The 20,866-nt window shown below is 47.8% G+C and overlaps 1 protein-coding gene across 1 annotated transcript; it reads left to right on the forward strand.

Annotated features, from left to right (window-relative positions):
• Positions 1-8,264: 8,264 nt before the first annotated feature.
• Positions 8,265-19,636, forward strand: Slc25a28 (solute carrier family 25 member 28). Its single transcript, XM_021151755.3, has 4 exons — positions 8,265-8,672; positions 16,176-16,404; positions 17,496-17,552; positions 18,777-19,636. Exons 1-4 carry the CDS (start codon positions 8,382-8,384, stop codon positions 19,292-19,294), a joined length of 1,095 nt encoding a protein of 364 aa, XP_021007414.1. The 5' UTR covers positions 8,265-8,381; the 3' UTR covers positions 19,295-19,636.
• The last annotated feature ends 1,230 nt before the right edge of the window (positions 19,637-20,866 follow it).

Raw genomic sequence — 20,866 nt, forward strand, 5'->3', positions numbered from 1 at the left:
ATACATATACACACACCCACATACCTACATGAATGGGATTTATTAGCCTGGTTTACATCGGTGCTCAGCCTTTTAGCTAAAATCAAGTATAAACTGGTTTACAGGTTGTGGTCTAGGTAGCCCAACAATGACTGTCTACCAACAGTAGACAAGAACAGGGTAGTTGTTTGGCCCACGGGGCTGGATGTCTCAGCTGATCTTCAGTATACGCCAGGATCCTGAAGAAGTAGGTGCTAATGCCAGTGGAGGAATGGACTTGCCAGCAAGCGGGCAAAGAGAGCTTCCTTCTTCCATGTTCTTACCCAGAAACTCACACTGCTGCTTGGCTTTTCCCTTCTTCTCTTCCCCAGTCTTCTGATTCCCTCCCTTCCCTACCTGTACAACTCTCAGTGTCCCGCCCTGTGCTCAGTCATTGGCTTTTAGCATCTTTATTGATAGATCAAAATCCAATTGGGGGCAAGGACCTTCAGCCTCCGTAAACACAGATTTCCAATCAAAACATCAGAACCACCCTCTACACCCACGACCTCGATAGCATCCTCAGCCACACAGACAGAGACTAAAGTGTTTGATGATTGTCAGGGTTCTCTAGAGTCACAGAATTTATGGAATGTTCTTATATATTAAGGGAAGTTATTGGAATGACAGTCTGAGATCCAAAAACCCCAACAATAGGCAGCTGTGAATGGAAAGTCCAAGAATCTACTTGCTGCTCAGCCCCATGAGGCCGGGTGTTTCAGCTGCCTTCTGTATAAGCTGGATAACCTGAAAAAGTAGGTTCCAACAGATGTGCTGGCAAGTAAGTGCAAGCAGGCAAAGAACAGACCCTTCCTTCTTCCATTGTCCTTATGTAGGCCACCAGCAGAAGGTATGGTCCAGATTAAAGCTGTGTACCACCACAACTGTATCTAGTTTTTCTTCACTTGGAATTTGTTCTGTCCCAAGCTGAACTCAGAGATCTGCTTGCCTCTGTCTCCTGAGATTAAAGGCGTGCCCCACCTTGCCCAGGCCTAAACTTTTCATGGATACTATGCCTCAAGATCCAGATCAAAAGCCTGTGTGATCCAGCTTCAACATCTGGATCAGAGGTGAGCCCTCCACTTCTGGATTCTGGTAGTTCATTCCAGATATAGTCAAGTTAACAACTGGGAATAGCCATCACCAAGATACTTTATGGTGATTCAGTAGGGTTCAGTCATAGTCCAGGTTGGCCTGGAATTTATTATGTAGCCGAGGATGATGGAGTAATTAATTGGCCAAGATTGTGATACCATGCCCTACTATGTTCTAGAGACACTTGAACAGCCCTCTGGAAAGACCAGTGTGGAAAGGAACTGAGGCCACCTACAGATAAGCGGCATCAGCTTGCCAGCCAACTGAGTCAGCGACTGGAGAATTATATTCTCTGTCCTGGCAAGTCTTCAGGTATCCGCAGTTCCAGCCAACTACATAAGATCCCTCACCCACAGAGATAATAAATGTTTATTGTGTTAAGCCACTAGGCTCGCTGGTAATTTGTCACTGAACAGCAGATAACTAATATACAACCACACAGGCTTAAAATAAATGTATACATTGGGTGTACATTGTAAGCCCTTCATAATAGGTGTGATCAGTGTTGTGTAATGTATAAATATCTGCTTTCACCAGATTGCTGTTCATGCCTCCCGCCTGACCCCTCTGCCTCTCTTCACCTTTCTCAGCTCCTTAGGACAGGGCCTGAGCATCTGTATAACTGAAGTCTAACATATAACTCTCAACTTGAGCCAATCAATACTGTATAGCAGTAGTTGATGATGTAGAAGTCTACATTCCCCCTCCCCACCACTACCATGCACACTTATCCCCATCTACCCAGCCTCATAGGCTGGGGCCTCAGTAGTATACCACTTGCCTAGCATGAGTATGGTACTGGGTTTGATCATCAACTGGAGAAGAGAAAAGGGGGAGAAGGAGGGGAGGAGAGAGAATAAGAATGAATGAATGAATGAATGAATGAATGAATTTGAGAATATATGACAATACAACCTAGAGAACAGCCAGAAAAACCACATGCAAATAGCTCAGGAGGTCTATGGGTTTGAGGCCCAAATGTGCTGCCTAAGTCGGGGATGGTGCTGCCCAGGACCTTCCCACGTCAATCAAAAATCAAAACAATTTCTAATAGGCCAATGTGATCAGGGTGATTCCTCAATAGACATACCTTCTTCCCAAGTGACTCTTGCTTGTGTCAAATTGGCATTTAAAACAAAACAGGACAACAAGGGAGGTGTCAGTTTGTCATTTTGGTTGTTGCTTGGGAGTGGGTAATATGATGTCATGGATTTCTGCAATGGTTGACAAACATGTATAAAAGAAAGATAATAATACTAGTGATAGTATTTTTGTTTTTTCAAGACAGAGTTCTTTCTCTGTGTTGCCTATGCTGTCCTGGAACTTGATCTGTAGACCAGGCCAGTCTCAAATTCAGAGATCCTGTGCCTTTACCTCCTGAGTGCTGGGATTAAAGGCTTGAGCCACCACACCTGGCTAGTCATAGTATGAATGGGAACCAACATGTGGTGAGTTCTGCCTTAGTGTACTAAGCATGCTACTTTTTTTTTTTTTCTAATTTAACTCTCAATCCATAACAGTTGTGTAACAGTTTCCTCTGAGGATTGAAACATTCTATCCTGCAGAAGAGTAAAACAACTCAAAATAGCTTCAGGAAGTCCCTGAAACTGACTAGATTCTTTAGGCCCCTCCCTGCCAGAGTAAACAATAGAAGCTGAGAGTCTCTCTCAGACTAAGAAGCTGAGCTACAAAGAAGTCTCTCAGAGGAGAAAAGCTGCAAAGAGGACTCTGACACCAAAAGCTCTCTGGAAGATGCAGAAACTAGCTGGTCTGCCTGGAAGAGGTTTAGCCCAAATGAGGCACCTAGAAAGAACACCTTCCAACCTGTTGAGCTGGCTGTCGGCAGTGCAGTGTGTTCCAGGTTCCTAGCTCTTGTGAGCTGTCATCCATGCTGGGATGGGCCTTGGTGATGCAACTGTCTTTGAGTCATTTCTGCTCCTGTAGATAACCTCTCATCCATATTCCTGTAAGTAACTCCAGTAAAACTTGGTTCATTCCGCTGGACTTTGGTGGGTGGTATCTGTACTTTGGTCTGACCAGGGCTCCTATCTGGGATGAGTAGACCCGTGTGTTGCATCTCCTCAGGAAAAGTTTAGACACACAGCAAGTTCCTGTTGTCATTATAATCATCACCATGTACCACGTTGCAGGAGAAGAAACCGAAGCTGAGACGTAGTAAGAGAAGCTTGCCACCCCGTGCTGTCTTCCTTCCTGATGGGGAGTCAAGACGAAGCTAGGATGAACTAGATAAAGCTCTTCCTCCCTGCGCTTCCTTCCTTCCCCATTCTGACTCGCTCAGTTAAGTCAGTGTGTTACAAACTTGATCGAGAGAGGAAGTAGGCTGGGTTCTTACTGTGGAATGAGATGGAATAGTCAGGTCTGATCTCACAGCCCTTCCCCAGGGGACAGCAGCAAGAAGATCTCAAATTCAAAGCCTGCCTTGACTACAGAATGGGTTTGAGGCCAGCCTGGGACACTTGGGGAGATCTTGTCTCAAAATAAAAAGTGAAGGAGAGCAGAGGCTCACACTGGAGCTCAGAGGGGGAACACTTGTCTGAATGCACAAACTCCAGGTTAAATCTCTCCTACTCCAAAAGCAGAAGCAGTCAGTAAGTCTGCCTTCTTTGTAGAAATCAACATCAAAAAGAAGGTCTTGTGTGACTAATAGGACTTACAAAAACCTGCAGTTGCTTGTGGGGTGGATTTAGTTACAAGATTGGTAACATTTTCATCAACACAATATGGACATTGAAACTAAGTGAGCAAAAAGAGTGGCGAGCTTTGTGCTTAGCAAAAATAAGCAGGTGTCTTCCATGCCAAGGTTCCTGTGTCCCAGCTTAGTTTGAAGAGAGTTATGAAATAAAACTCCCTATCGAACACAACCAACGAAACAAATAGTTTTCCTCCGTTTGAGTCTGAGCTACAGCTGCCTACTCTGCATATTTCACATAAGTGGAATTCCGTGTGTTTTTGCTTTTGCCTTCCTTCATGAGACAGAAGGTTTGCAAGGCTTGTTCACTACACAGCAGGAATCAGCATGTCCCTCTTGCATAGCCAAACTGTCGTTGCTGTGTTTATATATTGTATAAACATGGAGTTGATCTATTCTTCTACCGATGGATGTCTGTGATGTGTATACCTTTTGCCTGCTGTGGGAGGGTCCACTATTAGCCTGTGTGCATTTACCTCCAACTCTCCTGGATCTGGATCTAGGAGTGAAATTGCTAAGTCACACAGGGCTGCAACTTTAGGATTCAGTCCTCTTTCTTTCAGCATGGTTTCCAGGGTCAAGTTCAGGTTGTCCGGCTTGACCAGCAAGCTCCTTTACTCTGAGCTACCTCACCGAGCCCAGTTTGAACTTTTGATGACTCACCAAACTGAGAGACACTGGCTTGCATATTCTCAACGTCAATGGGCGAGAGTTCCAATTTCTCCACGCCCTCAGTAAAGGTTGTTACTTTCAGAAGTCATAGAAATAACACAAAAAGCTGGGCATGGTGGCGCACACCTTTGATCCCAGCACTCGGGAGCCAGAGGCAGGCAGATTTCTGAGTTCGAGGCCAGCCTGGTCTATAAAGTGAGTTCAGGACAGCCGGGGCTATACAGAGAAACCCTGTCTTGAAAAAACCAAAAAAAAAAAAAAAAAAAAAAAGAAAGAAAAAGAACACAAAATATAAAACTAAGACCTAAGAAGGACCATTCACCCAAAGATAAAATATTTATTTAAAGTAACAGGGCACTGCTTTTGCAGCACATTCTTAACTCTCATCACAAAAAAGAAAAAGAATAAATCATGACTATCCTAATCCCAGAATAAGTAAGACACGGTCCTACCTGAATGAGATCAGACATCGCCACTGTGTTTTATATATTGCACTTTCTGATCTCGGGGAACAGAGTAACATATCCTTTGAAAGTAGGCAGGGGTGGGCAAGGTGACATAAATTAAAAATACACTGCTTCACAGACACACAGACACACACATAGGAGAGGGGGGGGGCAGGAAAGAAATATCTAATAGGGCCAAAAAACAAATTTTGCCCTTTTTTAATGGAAAAACAAATTTTGCCCATTTTAATGGAAATATATTTAAATCAGGAATGACATGAAGTAGGGGAAACTTGCCAACATTAGGATGCCTTGACAATTGGGAGGTTATTTTATCCCTTAGGAGTGAATCAGCAAAGTGAAGAGTGGGTGAGGTCACCCTTTCTTTTGTAAAGGTAGGAGTGTTTGAGAAACAAGGAAAGAACTGCCTCGCTTCAATGGCTTTTCCAGGAGAAAGATTTTCGGTTTTCTTTAGACTTACGCATTTTAAGTGTATGCGCACCACCTGCATGCTTGTGGTGTAGGGATCAGAAAAGGATGTTGGATCCCTGGATTATGGAAATCTAGAACCACCGAATGGGTGCTAGTGAGCAAACCCAGTCCTCTGCGACGAGTTTTGTGTTTGTTTGGTTTTTAGTTTTTTGAGACAAGGTTTCTGAGGTAGGCCTGGCTGTCCTGGGATTCACTCTATAGACTGGGCTGGCCTTGAACTCCGAGATCCTCCTGCTTCTGCCTCACCACTACTCGGCTGCAACAAGTATTCTTTTTTTTTTTTTTTTGGTTTTTCGAGACAGGGTTTCTCTGTGTAGCCCTGGCTGTCCTGGCACTCACTTTGTAGACCAGGCTGGCCTTGAACTCTGAAATCTGCCTGCCTCTGCCTCCCAAGTGCTGGGATTAAAGGCGTGCGCCACCACTGCCTGGCTTGCCACAAGTGTTCTTAAGCACTGAGCCATCTCTCCAGCTCCTCCATGAAGGTTCAGGGCAGATTCCACACAGAGAACAGGAGACAGCTTCTCTTGAAACTCTTTCCCACATATCCTTCAGAAGGCTTCCTCTACAGTTTCCAGACTTAAAAAAGTCCCCTCTCCTTTTGTTGACTACTCTATTGAGATCGCAAGTTCTCATGGTCATCTCTGTGACAGTAAAGACATCAGACTTATTGTCCTGTTTGGCTTCAGAAGTCAGCCTCATTTTATTCTCTACCCATTTCATGCAGGGTACAATGAGTAATAAACATGTATCCCTTGTGGGTAGTTAGGGTGGTTGTAACCCGTTTCTCCTTCTACAAGGCTCTTCTCCCCATCTTTCATCACTGACCCTTGCTTGCCACTCTCTGTGCCATTCGTCTCTAGGTAGACAGAACCACCCTGCCACACTGCAGTGAGTGGCTGGACATTCCCTAGCTCTCCAATGCCACAAAAACAAGCAAGTAGGCTAGGCAAAACAGAAAGAAGGCCCCTGGGAGGAAAATGAGTTTGGAATGGCAAACTTCTGCACTGTATTAAAGACTGTTAATAAACATTCAGCCTCCAGGGATACTCCACTTCAGTAGCTAGCAAGGTGAAAGAGACTTAGAAATCTAAAGGCTGGTATCTGGAGTCTTTCCTGGGGGAGAAAGTTCTAAGGTGTGGGTCACTGTAGGACAATGTAGAGTATTATTTCTCACCATGAGAAGTCATTGAACTGGGATGCTCATTTTAGGACCATAAAAAAGTAAATATGATAAGGAGAGACGGGATATAGCAGGCATTGTCATTAATTGGTCAGGGAAGAAAATTGATATTTTAACAGGACTGGGGGGGGGAGCGCTTTTTGTGAGATCTACTCATCTCTCAGAGAAAAGTGCAGGGTAACAAGAAGACTGTATATGATGTGGGGAAGAATTCTTAACCTGAGGTTAATGGAATCTCCTCCACACTGAAACCCGAAATAAAAAGCAGTTTTGTGTGTGACTGGGGATGGGGTTGGGAACTTAAGAGCTTTATTTTCCAAGAGATCACGACACAAACGTTAGTAACCACTGCCAAAGATTAGTTGAAAGACCCGTCCGCCGAAGGGCTAAGCTTTAAGAGAGGAAATGAAAAAGCCTCCAACCGTTCTAAGGAAGCGCTACGAAAAGATGGAAAAGTTTGCAATTGCGTCATCATCTCATTAAAATAGGTTGTAAAGGCAGAGCTAGAAACTGGGGAAGCGTGTGCAAACACGCTGCTGAGAAGGGAGCCTGAGGTAGCCTGCAGAACCAGGGAGCGGAAAGGGGCCCTCGCTCCTCAGTAGAGGCTGAGGCTCGAGCGTCGCTTCAGTGCCCGCTTCTGCTCAAGGTAGTGGCCCTGAGGACCAGACGTCCCTAGCATCGTTTTACAACCGGGGAGCGGTTCCCAAGAAGCAGCAGCTCAGCGGTCCCGGAGAGAGAGAGCGGACAGCCATCAGACCCGGTGGAGTTTATCAGCGAGCGAGCTCGGGATACGAGGTTCAAGTGTATGACTCGGAACAAGCTCCACTCCGAGGCATCAGCAGCTGCTCTGCCGCGATTGGGATGCTGCTCCAAGACCCTGACACCTGTCGTCGCCTCCGAACCATCCCATTTCGCCTTCTCCTTTCCCAACGCAGAGCCCACCCAATGAGAGCTCATCGGTCCACCCACTGGAGGGTTCACTAGGCGGCTTTGGGTGGGAGGCCCCGGGCGAGCGGATCTGCGCTGATGGCACACCACTCCAGAGCCACCCGAGGCTCACAGCCGATCTCCCCTAGCGGCGGGTTGGGCCGTGCCAGGGGACGCAGGGTCCGGGCCGACTCCGCCCCCGCCTGAGATCCCGCGGGAACAGTCGCACCGTGCTACTCGACACTCGGTGCACGCCAGAGCACGCGTCCTAACGGCAACCGACAGCGGTTTGACCTTGAAGGTCTGGCTGGCACCGCCCCCTCTCCCCGGCAGTCCGGGCCGCCACGCACGCCGCGCCGGGGTACAGCCGGGAGCCGGTCCCTGTCCTCCAGGCGCTCTCTCCACATCCAATGGAAGAACGAAGTGGTTCGGGCCAATGGCCACCGCCAAAGTAGCTAGAGCGGTTGAGCCTATCAAAGTTCAGCTTTACGTTTCTCCCGCCCCCGAAACGCTAGGGGCGGGTCGATCGGCCAAGTCCGCCAATCAAGAGCCAATAAACAAGACGCTTCCAAGATCAAAGGGGAAGGGGTGGGACCTACGGGACTAATGACAAGCTATCTGGCGAATAGCACAGATACATTTTGGCTCCGTAGAAAGGGGGCGGAGACACGTTAGGGGCTACACCAATGGCTGTCTGGGGGGCGTGTCCTCGGGGCCAAGCGGGAGCCGGAGGCCCCGGGCTCTCTGGGCCGCGCCTGAGGCGGACGCAACGGGGCCGGGGGGCGGCGGCAGTGGTGGCGGCAGCGGCGGCGCGTGTGGGCGCCGCGGCTGGCCGAAGTGGATGGAGTTGGAGGGGCGGAGTGCAGGCGGCGTGGCGGGAGGACCAGCTGCTGGGCCCGGGCGGAGCCCCGGGGAGTCGGCGCTGCTGGACGGGTGGCTGCAGCGGGGCGTGGGCCGGGGGGCCGGCGGCGGGGAGGCGGGGGCCTATCAGCCCCCTGTACGGCTGGATCCGGAGTCCGGTCCGGAATACGAAGCGCTGCCGGCTGGAGCCACTGTCACCACGCACATGGTGGCGGGCGCCGTGGCAGGGATCCTGGAGCATTGCGTGATGTACCCGATCGACTGCGTCAAGGTGAGACCTGGACCAGGCTGCGTGCGAACCGGACCTGGGGCTGACCCGACCCTGAACCTTGTTTAGAGCCAGAATCCCAACTGAGACCCAGAGCTGATAGGTTTCTTACTGGCTCCTACCTCTACACACGGTTTGAGCCAGTACTCCGTGCAAGCAAAGTCCTGGCTGGGAGATGAGCTCGGTCAGGAACCAGGACTTACTTCTAACGGTCAGTGAGGCGAAGCAAAAATCTTGTCAGCCAAAGACTTGATCCCGATTGGGACTAAGCAGGAATGGGATGGGATGGGATGGGATGGGATGGGATGGGGGGATCCCGAAGCACAGGTAAGTCTATAACAAACCAGCTGGCATGAAATCAGACGGTGAACTCTATCCGAAAGCTTGGCTTGAGATGTTTCGGGTCGGCGCTTTCACAAGCTCCTTGCTGCGTCTTCCCTTTAAAGTGACGGGGCAGGAACCGGAATCTGGGATCTCTCAGCTAGATAAAAGTACGTATTAAATCTTAACCTGGGAGTGGTTGAAAAAAAAAATCATTGTGCAGTCAAAAGTGAGAGTTCCAGACTGGAATGGATGTGGGAATAAGGCATGTTAAGAAAAACGGTTTCGGTTTCTCTGTGAGGCAAGATTGGTAGTCCATCTATTTCCTGAACGTAAAAATTGAGCTGGGACTAAGATTCTATGTTGAGGGAGCGAGTGCATCAGCCCCTTACACAACAGAGGTGAAACTGATAGTCTCTTTCTTTGGGCCCCTGAATTTGACAAAAAGAAAAACAGCTGGAGGGAAGTGTGATGATATTAGAAAGCAGATGTGGAGAAATAGAATGAAGTTATCAGGGTATGCTCAGGGTTGGACGGAAAGCCTACTGCATCCACAACCAAGCAGGACGGTTAATACACATACAGGTCAGGTCCCTGGGAAGAAGCCTGGGGGAAAATGGAAACATTGTTTTTCCTTGCTGTTCTTAGAGGAGTGCTTGAGTAGAGATGCCAACTACCGAGAGGGCAGTAACTTCAAGGGGGTTCTTGAAATCGCCCACGCTTTCTTTATACCACTTGTGTAGGCACTGGCCTGTCAGCTCTTTGATGGATGCTTTCCCGTTTAGGATAGCATCCACTTCAGCCATGCAAAAGTCGCTTTCTTCTGCTTGCCCCTGGATTCAGTACTGTTTTGCATTTTCATTCTTCAAGTGGATAAGGAACTAGGGAAAGTGCTCCCCAAGGCTTTGTGAATGAGTTTGGGTGGTGGAGAGGAAATGGAGAGAGTGTTCCTGAACTTTTGTGAACGGCATTGAGTTGGCCAGTGTTTTCAGTACACTCCAGGTTAGCTCCTAGCAGGTTAAGTGCACCTGACTGAGGTAAACATGAGCATTTTAAATGTCCTTGCCAATAGAGAGAATTAGACCGTGACCTGGAGTTAAGGCTGGAGGTGTTCCTTGGGTAGCAGCATTTCCCAGATAACTTGCTGTGACTTACCTTAAAAGAAATAATAAAGCCTGTATGAGAGAAATCACTAATGAGCTGTAAAATGAACATATAGAAATAACAGTGAGTCAGACATTTATCCGAGAGACTGTAGGTTGGATGTCTTGAGTTAGTGAAAGCTATATCCAAAAGTTAAAGTTTCAGAGTCACCTCCCTCAGCTCCGAATACAGCAGAGGGGTCTGGAGTGCTGTGTTCAGGATAAGTATCATGTGGAAGACAGATCAGAGGAAGCAATAGAATTATTTAGTGGAATGCAGTGTGATAATCTGCAATTTAAAAATGTTACTATTGCGATTGGAAAGGCGGCTCCGGTAATCGTCCGTTACCGGTCACATGAAAATCCAGGCATGGTAGTCCTTGTGTATAATCCCAGTGTTGGGGAAGTAGAGGCAGTCCGATCCTTGGAGCTCACCAGCTAGCTAATGTAGCCAAATCCACGAGTTCCAGGTAAGAGAACCTGAGTGCCTTTAATTCCAGCACTCAGGAGGCAGAGACAGGCAGATCAAGTTCCAGAATTTGGTCTGTGTAGTAAGACCCTGTTTCAATAAATGAACAAGGTGGGAAGTGACTGAGGAAGATGCCCAAGGTCTGTCTCTGCCCGCACACACATTCCCAGGTTTGCACATGATCCAAACAAACATGAACCTGTGCCACGCTGAGAGGAAAGAAAAAAATGTTACCACTCCCAGTCAGTTTGATACTTGTATTGTTACAAAATAGTAAGACTTCCCCTTACTTTATAAAGCCCTTTTGGCTTTAAACAGTTTTATGAGTTCCCTTGTTAGATATGCCAATAGAGCCAGGTGTTAGTGACTCATGCTTTTAATCCCAACACTTAGAAGGCAGAGGTAGGCAGATCTCTGTGAGTTTGTGGCCAGCCTGGTCTACACAGTTAGTTCCAGGATATCCAGGACTACACAGAGAAACTCTAGCTCAAAAAGAAGGGGGAGGTAGTGGAGGAAGACCAGGAGGAGGAAGAGGAGGAAGATGAAGAAGCAGCAGCAGCAGGGAGGTCGAGAAGTGGAAGAAGAAATGCCTTTAGCATATCCTTAGTGAGGGCAAAAAGAATCAATCAAAAGATGATGCAGCAACAGAGACCACTCAGAATCTACGATGGCACACCAGAATGGCCATAGTGCCTGCTCTCTAAACATGAGGAAGGGCTGGCAAATACAATCCCTGACTTACTTCCCAGGTGAGAGAACACAAGAGAAAGAGAAGGGGGTTCCAAGGTGTGTTACAGAACAGGGGGATTACTGGAGTAAGTTGTGTCTAGTCTTCCAAGGTTAACGATTAATATTTCCTAATCACCTATACATGCTTTGGGATTTTTTTTTTTTTGAGACAGGGTTTTCTGTGTAGCCCTGGCTGTCCTGGAACTCACTTTGTAGACCAGGCTGGCCTTGAACTCAGAAATCCGCCTGCCTCTGCCTCCCGCGTGCTGGGATTAAAGGTGTGCGCCACCACACCCAGCGGGATTTGTATTTTTAAAGAAATTGACTATACAGTTTTACAGTCTAGCCTCTAAACCCTACTCTAAAGAACTGGTTGTTTGATTTGAAGGACAAATGACTAAGAGTCTTCAAAAATGCAAATGTTTATCTCAGAAGAATCATTGCTTCTTGCTGTTGATGCTGGGAATTAAAAGGACAGCCCGGTCTGAGCTAGTGTCCTAACAGCTAATGTTTGCGTGAGGCATGAATGTAACTGAAACCTCTGCCCTGAGAACGGGCTTCCTGGCTCACTTGTCCCTTCACGGCTGTGCTGTTCTCCCCGTGGATGGTGGAGGAGAAGCAGCCCACCCAGACTCCATGGCTGGACTGCAAACAGGTATCAGTGTTGGGGCTGAAAAGGACAGCACAGCGTCTGCCACCGAATGCTGACATCGTCTCTTGGCATGCTGGCCTATGTATCCCTAGCCACTTATCAGGGTCAAGTTGACTGAAAATATCCTTGGGAAAGACCCTGGGAAGTCAACATAACCTTGCCTGGCCACAGTTATCAAGCCAGCTATTTCCATGATCATAATAGGGAGGTTTGAGAATCCAGATAAATTGCAATTTCCTTTTCCAGGCCTCAGAGCCTCTGGCTGCCTCCCTTGTGCAGGGGACCATTTTGGGCTGCAGTAGTGAAGAAGAGGGAAAGAGTAGAGAGAAGTCTTTCTTGCACGTCAGATGTAAAGGTTCTCTGTACGCATCCACCCGTGAAAGCTTAGGAAATACAACCTCTGACTTACGTTTTCTCACACCTCATAATGATAACTAAGGATCAATAAATGCCAGTCGTTGCTAGTCTCCAGCATGGTGTGAAGTCCTTATTTCATAGATGAGGAAAGGCTCGGAGAACAGTTAAGTAACTTGTCAAAGGTCACAGAGTCTTATGTGGCAGAGCCGTGATTTGAGTTCGGCCTGTGACTCATCAGCCTTCCTTATAGCTTCCCAAAGGCAGGTTTCAAGAACCAAGCAAGCTAAAGAGTCAGAGTGGAGCTCACCTGTGAGTGTGTATAACCCTTAGAGTTACAACGAGTGTGCAATGCAAATCACTGTAGCCCAGACAAACCTCCCAGTAAACACTCACACATGCGAGCTTTAGAATTGAGCCTGGTTTATTACTGGCTGGGGATTGATTAGTTGACCTTGTGAAGTGATGCATACGGACATGAACAGATACATTTTACAATCATGTTTTAATGATCAAAATGCTTATGTTTATAATATTTCATAAATTACAATTTTTACATGCCTTGTTTCTTGTTATCCATATAGCATGGCAATTTTCTTTTTCTATGAGCACTTTTTAGATTATTTTATTTTATCTGTCTTAGTGTTTTGTCTGCATATCTGTCTGAGCACCGTGTGAGTGCCTGGTGCCCATGGAGATGAGAAGGGCGTCTGGAACTGGAGTTACGGATGTTTGTGAGTTGCTGTGTTGGTGCTGGGAATCAAACCCATTCCCTCTGCAAGAACAAGTGCTCCTAACTGCTGGGCTATTTTTCCAGGCCTGCATGATGATATACACGGTGAGAGAAGTTGAGTAACGAAGTCAAGACAGCGTGCCCAGCAAAGCTGGCGTTCAGACCAGGCTTCCTGTAGACAGCAGCAAAGCACCAAACCCCTCCACTTTTTTGTTTGTTTGTTTGTTTGTTTGCTTGAGACAGGGTTTCTCTGTGTAGCTCTTGCTGTCCTGTAACTCACACAGTAGACCAGTAGGCTGGCCTTGAAGTCAGAGATCCCCCTGCCTCTGTCTCTGAGAGCTGGGATTAAAGGTGTGCGCTACTACCGCCCGGCTTACTTAGCTTCTCTTCAGTGCTAGGTAGTGGTGTTTGTTTTTTGTTTGTTTCATACTGTAGCTTTTTGTATGTTCTTAGTTCATGATTCTGCAAAAACCCATATTATTGACTCAAAAATATGGGCATGCATATTCATTCTTGTATTTGAACTATTTTATGCCTGTGCCTGTTTCGTGTGCATAGGGCTGCGCTGTCATTGAGTTAGATCTGATGATGTTTGTGAGATGTTGGGAGTAACTTCCACACAGTCCAGTTTCCTCTTGGGGATGAAGAGTTCTGAGGCCAGAATCTTTCATCACTGCTTGCCTCACACGCCCTTGACTGCAGCAGGCCACTGTGGTTTCTCATTCCTCGTGTAAAAGACCGGTTCCAAACAGACTTAGGGAAGTATGGGTTGTGAAGCCACCAGGCCCAGATTACATCACACCCTTTGGCTAGTTTGAGAACAGGAGACTGAACGTCCATTGTGATAAGGTGATATGTGATATTTCTGATTGAACGTCCAATCATGAACAATTTAAGCATGCAGAGTTTGTGTTAGAAGCAGGCAGGAGACAATTAACTCCAGAGGAATGTGGATTGCTTGCGGCTAACCAGGACCTGTTAATCTGGTTGGTTTCTCTTCCATGCTTTTGAGAAAAGGCCTGATTCTCGGATCCCGGTTGGCTAGCTTGAGTCAGGCAGATTCAGGCTTTTGAATCTAAATAGTGATTAGAATGAAGCTGGAGTTTAAACTGTCACTGGCCATCAGTTGCCCCCGTTGGCTCACTAGTGGCTGCAGTTGTTATTTTCTGAACTGTGAGGACATGTCTGACAGTAGGTCATTCATTTACGAGACAGACAGGTCCTAGAGGTTCCTGGGCTCTTAGGCTCCATTCTGTCTTAGCTTGGAAGTATGTCAGTAGACAAAAGATTTTTGTGGAAAAACATACTTCAAAGAAGGTGTAATGAGATGGATTTCCAATTTCTTTTAAAGATTTATTTTTAGTTTTAGAACTGAATATAATATGTGTTTGTGGAGGGGAGAGTATGTCTATATGGAGTCCAAAAAGAAGGCATTGGCTCCCCTGAGCCAGAGTTCCAGTTATGAATCGCCCAACATGAGTACTGGGAACTGAATTTAGGTCCTCTGAAAGAGCAGCATACGTTTGTAACCACTGAGAGCCAGAGAGAGAGAGAGAGAGAGAGAGAGAGAGAGAGAGAGAGAGAGAGAGAGAGAGAGAGATTTTGAGATTTTCTATAGCATACCTGCCTTTGGGAGTCAGAAGACCACTTGTGGGAATCAGTTCTCACCTTATACAGTGTGGATTCTAAGGATCAGATTCAGGTTGACAGCCTTGAGGACAAGCAACTTTACTCACTGAGACGTCTCACTGGCTCGGATGCCTAAAGTTCAGTAAAACTGTGCATGTTATTTTCTTTCTTCCTCCCTCCCTCCCTTCTTTCCTTCCCTTTTTCAAGACAGGGATTGTCTTTATAGCTCTGGTTCTCCTGGAACTCACTCTATAAGCCAGGGTGGCCTCAAACTCCTGGCTCACGTGTCCTGAGTGCTGGGATTCAGTACCAGCCATCACTCTGGCAGGTCTACAGGTGTCTACTACACGCTCTCATCCCAGTCACCGACTCTTCAAAGATGGTGTTTCACAGAGACTGGTCTTTATTTGCCAAGGCCATTTTGAGGATCCAGTCAGTTTAGATGAGAGCTCGGAATGGGCCTTCAGCTTTAAAGATTAGTGAGGTCCTCGTCTTCTACAGTCCGGGGCGACTTCTTCCCCAGGAGCAGCATCTATCGGGAATGAATTTCTAGTAAGACTCTTAACATGCAGACCCAGCTGCCAAAGCCACACAGTCTGAAAAGATATCAAAAGATAGGCCGCCCTCTTGTTAGTCTATGTGGTCAGGAAGCAGGACCAGGGCTGACCTTTAGAATATAGGACCGAGTGTGTTGGACACAGTAGTTATTTGAATTAAAGTTTAGTTTTATTTTCATTATGTATATGTGCGTGGGTGTAGGTGGTTATGTATAAATGAATGTATGAATGCAAAGAACCACAGAGTCCAGAAATGAGTATTTCCAGAAAAGATCCCTTGGAGCTAAAGTTACAGGCGATTATGAGCCACCCAACGTGGGAAATGAACTCAGGCCCTCTGTAAGAGTAGTACATGCAGGCTGGAAAGAGGGCTCCGTGGTTAAGAGCATTGACTGCTCTTTCAGAGGTCTTGATTTCAATTCTCAGCAACCACATGGTGGCTCACAACCATCTGGACTGAGATTGGTGCCCTCTTCTGGTCTGCAGACATACATGTAGGCAGAACACTGTATATATAATAAATGAATCTTTTTTTAATGGGGGGGGGGGGAGTACATGCTCTTAATGGCTGCAGCAGCTCTCTAGCCCGGTCTCTAAACTTAGGTGAGTTGATTAAGGTGAGACAGCAACTTTGGGAATCTCAGACTTGTATCATTGCTGGGGCACTGGGTCATTTGGAGTTGCAGAGTGTTGCCAAGAGGCAATGTTCTCTAGGGATGTGATGGTGTTCTGTTTTTTGGCTGTGGATGACTAGAGGAAGAAAGGTCCAAGTCTTGGAAAGATGACTCATAGATTCGGGAAGTTGTAAAGGCTGGGCGCCCAATGTCACTCCCACAGGCGTACCCTTTGCCGGGGGCCGGAGGGATGGGGTGGACGAGAAGTTACAATCGCCGACTTTGCTCTTTTTGCTATAATTTCAGACCCGGATGCAGAGCCTACAGCCTGACCCAGCCGCCCGCTATCGGAACGTGTTGGAGGCTCTCTGGAGAATCATGAGGACAGAGGGCCTGTGGAGGCCCATGCGGGGGCTGAACGTCACAGCAACAGGCGCGGGGCCTGCCCACGCCCTCTATTTTGCCTGCTACGAAAAGTTAAAAAAGACATTGAGTGACGTAATCCACCCAGGGGGCAATAGCCATATTGCCAATGGTATTGAGCCTTCCTGTGCTGGTCCCCACTTCCCAAACTCTCTAGGCTTTGCTGCTGTCAGTGCTTCCCAGCCTCGCATGGTTTGGAGCTGCAGCTTTGGGCTGGGGTAGGCCAGATTATAGGGGAGGGACCTCCAAACCTGACGTGCTCGGACAGCGGGCTGCTTCAACCCCACTCCTCCTATGGGGCACCTCAGCAAAGGTCACAGTGTCCTCCCTTACCACCAGCTTGACTTTCCTCTCATCTCCCTGGCATCAGCTTCGAATGCCTGGTAATGTGGAGACACACTGAACTCCCCCACTATGTATTTCTTGGTAGTTGGGTGGTACCCTACTTCTCAGGGCAGGATTGGAGGTGACCCAGCTACTCTCAAGGATGTCATTAATGGAGCCCTAGCTCTTCCCCTCACCCTTTCAGGGTCCAACCTGACCAGAGGCACTGGTGTCGTTGAGGACACGACAGAGCCTTGACAAATGGATGGGGATGGGGTCAAGGGACTGTTTGGAGAAACCAGATGTTTTAGGCGTTGGGTGGAAATGAAGACATAGCAATACAAGGTTGAAGACGAAGAGTCCTGTTGAGTGTAGAGAGTCGGGATAGTGGTTTAGGGCCAAAAGGGAAGGTCTGGATGGGCCAGTGATAGAACGATAGGATTTGGAGATAGGTTGAGCAGCTTGCAGGCAGTCAGAGAAGAAGCAGATTAGATTATGAGGTTCCGACTATCTGACCCCCCTTCTCCCTGCACCGGTGGCCATTGTGCTGGCATGCCTCGCCAGAAGTGCATCTGCTTCCTGCCAGGACATAACTGCATTTATTCTTAGACTCCCCTACTGAAAACATCTGGGCTCTCATCTTTGCTCCTTTCGGGCCTTCCTGTCAGATATGGAATGTGCAGTGATGACATTGTTAAGTGAGGGGTTATACCTTCCTTTCTGGGAGCAGGAGTCAGGAGCAGTGGGTTCTGAAACCACCTCTTGGACTGGCTCTTAACCTTCCTTCCCTAACCTGTGAGTCACTCACCTTCACCTGGGGCCTCAGCGCATCGCTCCCCCTCTCGGCCTGACATGTGGCAGTTGTTTTCTCCTTTGCAGGTGCAGCCGGATGTGTGGCGACGTTACTTCATGATGCAGCCATGAATCCAGCCGAAGGTAAAGACCCTTTAGCCGTCTTCTGGGCCGCAGCTGCGTCTTCATGCCTGGTTCTGGTGAAAACCGGAGCACAATTTTTTTTGGCAAATCCTCTTATTTGTACCACTAGATGGCACTCCCTCCCTCCGCATGTTCAGTACTTGAGGGGACTTGCCTCTGTTACTGAGGCAGCATAGTCTTTGGGATTTAATTCATCTTCAGGGCTTTCTTGGAATAAGTGACGGCTCTGTTGGCTTAGCCTGGGCTTTCCTAGAAGTCTGCTTTGTAGTTGTTTTTTTTTTTTTTTTGGTTTTTTGAGACAGGGTTTCTCTGTGTAGCCCTCGCTGTCCTGGCACTCACTTTGTAGACCAGGCTGGCCTCAAACTCAGAAATCCTCCTGCCTCTGGGATTAAAGGCATGCGCCACCACGCTCGGCTTGTTTGTAGTACATTTGATCTCTGATTTGTATTAAATTATTTTGTGTTTCTTCAAAGAATGCAGGTCTTAACATTTAAAAATATAAAGTATTGCACATACTGGAATGTAGACAAAAGGGAAAGACCAAATTGTATACTTTAATCCTTTCTTGCTACTAGGGTAGTAGCTTTTTGGGTGGATTCGGTGAGAATTGAGGTGATCAGCCAACGGTAGGGGCCATGTTCCTTCAGCTTAGTAGGTCTGGCAAGACTGGGATGTAAACAGCTAAAGTTAGCTAGAGGCGCACAGAACTCAAGTCATGTTATGTGTCTAAGGGAACAGGGAATGCTAGGAACTGAAGCCAGCGCTTCTCAAATCAGAACTGTGGTTTTTCCATGGCAGCATTTTCTTTCTTCTTTCGCCTCCAGTCTCAGTTTTGAGTTCAGGGTTCCCATCATACCAAAGGGACGGAACTTTAGGGCTCTGCTCACTATGGCATGCACTGCCGCTGAGCCATCCATGGTTGAGAAAGGTTAAGATTATACTAAGCTCTTGATTTCACAGAGACCCTCCAGGAGTACTGAACTGTAGATAAGCTGGGTGTTAGCTGGTTGGTTTTAAAGAATTCCTACTAGGAGTGGGCTCATTTTAGAATTTTTCTTAGTAACCCTTTCCTTCCTTCTCACTACAATAAGAGAAATACAGACTCTCAGGAAACTCACCACCCTTTGTTTTCTTCCCACCACATTGACGGATCTGCTGACGTGAAACCCTGAATTGGGATGCTCTGTCGCCCGGTTTCCCCTTCTCCCTCCTGGTGGCGCTCAGTCGTCAAGCAGAGGATGCAGATGTACAACTCGCCGTACCACCGCGTGACAGACTGTGTTCGGGCAGTGTGGCAAAATGAAGGGGCCGGGGCCTTTTACCGCAGCTACACGACCCAGCTGACCATGAATGTCCCCTTCCAAGCCATTCACTTCATGACCTATGAGTTCCTGCAAGAGCACTTTAACCCCCAGAGACGGTACAACCCCAGCTCCCATGTGCTCTGTGGGGCCTGCGCAGGAGCAGTAGCTGCCGCCGCCACAACCCCACTGGACGTTTGTAAAACACTGCTCAACACCCAGGAATCCCTGGCTTTGAACTCAAACATTACTGGACATATCACAGGCATGGCTAGTGCCTTCAGGACGGTCTATCAAGTAGGCGGGGTGACTGCTTACTTCCGAGGGGTGCAGGCCAGAGTCATTTACCAGATCCCCTCCACAGCCATCGCATGGTCTGTGTATGAATTCTTCAAATACCTAATCACGAAGCGGCAAGAGGAATGGAGGGCAGGCAAGTGAAGTGATGCTGAGTGGACCAGGGTCCGACCACACGACTGCATCCTGCCCTTCCAGCACATTCTCTGGCTGCTGGCACACTCCAGTCTCAAGAGGAGTTGGAAGGAGGGAGAGAGCTTGCTCCAGGCTGTAGTTGGCTAACACTAGTTCTTGCCAACATCTGTCGCCACTGTTGTCTTTCTTCCTGGGCGCTCTGCAAGTTCAGCAAAGCCCACCGCAGTACCTCTGCCACCATCTCCACCCTGGGCCTGGCGACCTGCTCTAGACTGTTGCAGAGGATAAGCAGCGCATTCCCTGGTTCCTAATTAAAAAGAAAAAAGCCTTTAAATGCTGTGTTGGGTTTGTCTTGCCAAAGGGGCATGCAGTGCTGTACCTGACCTGACTCGAAGCTTAATCCGAGGAGGGTTTGAGTGTGTCTGTAGATTGGTTTCTACTGACCTGAGATGGCTTAGGAGGTTAGGGCCTGTCTCCCTTGTCCAAGTAGTCTGCTTCAAGCATCTCCCTTCCCTGTGCCGGGAGCACCCGGCCTTTGCCTGACGCACCCTCAGCAGGTGCGCCTCTTCCCATTGGCGCCTTTCCTTTAGTCAGTCAGGGCCTGGGGCTGATGCCCTGGTTCTGGGTTCTGCCTGAGCAGTGGACGTTTACCTGTGGCACTTCATCTTCTAATACACTTATTGAGTTTAGTTGTTCATTGAGACTGCACTTCCTGAAGAAGATTGTGTGACAAGACTTGGTTTGACTTTTAATCTGTTTAGTGTTTATTTTGAGATACTGGAGAGAGAGAGCCCAGGGCCTCCTGAGTGTCAGGCGTGTGTTTACCACTGAGAGTCGTCCTCAGCCTGCCTGAAGGTTTTACAAGGTACTTGAACATACATGATCTCATTTAGTTCTGACAAAGTAATGAGGTTGGCTTTGACTGACAGGAGCTCTGGGAGGCTCTGGTGTACCCAAGGCCTCACAGTAGGCTCGGAACTGAGCTGAACAGGAAGGGGCTCTGACTGAAGACACTCCCCACCTGCTGTCCATGTGAATGCTGTCTGGAGGTCTCTGAGGTAGGTGGGTCAGCTGCTAGCAAGAAGTCCACATTTACCACTCAGTAGTGAGTATTTCTCAGGCCTCCATGGCTAGGGTAGAGATAAGAGCCTTAGACTTCGAGGAGAGACTTGTCTGCAGAAAGATGTATAAACAGACTAGAAAACAAGTGAGACAAAAGAGTAGTTTAAACCTAGAATACTCCTGGAGGATGTTAGAATCCGAGTCTAGCTTGGGAGGACTGGAAGTAGACTTGGGAGAAATGACATCTAGGTGGCCCCAGGACAGATCAGCCAAATAGGGGGAAAGGGAGGGGAAGCGTGGAGGTGGGAGAGTAAGTAGTTTTTGGCACAGATGAGACTGGGTGAGGTTGCAGCTGGGAAGTGGAGCAAGGGCTGGGGCTTAGAGCCGTGCTCAGAGGTTCAGAGTTTATCCTAAGGCGAAGTGAAGCATTACAAAGTTTAAGTGAGGCAGGCGTGATCATAGTCACCATTTAAACAGATCACTTGGGCTCCTGGAGATGGATTAAAGAGAGCAAGACCG

Source organism: Mus caroli, unplaced genomic scaffold (genome assembly GCF_978045245.1).
Source record: "Mus caroli unplaced genomic scaffold, Mus_caroli_1 scaffold_20, whole genome shotgun sequence".
Taxonomy (NCBI): domain Eukaryota; kingdom Metazoa; phylum Chordata; class Mammalia; order Rodentia; family Muridae; genus Mus; species Mus caroli.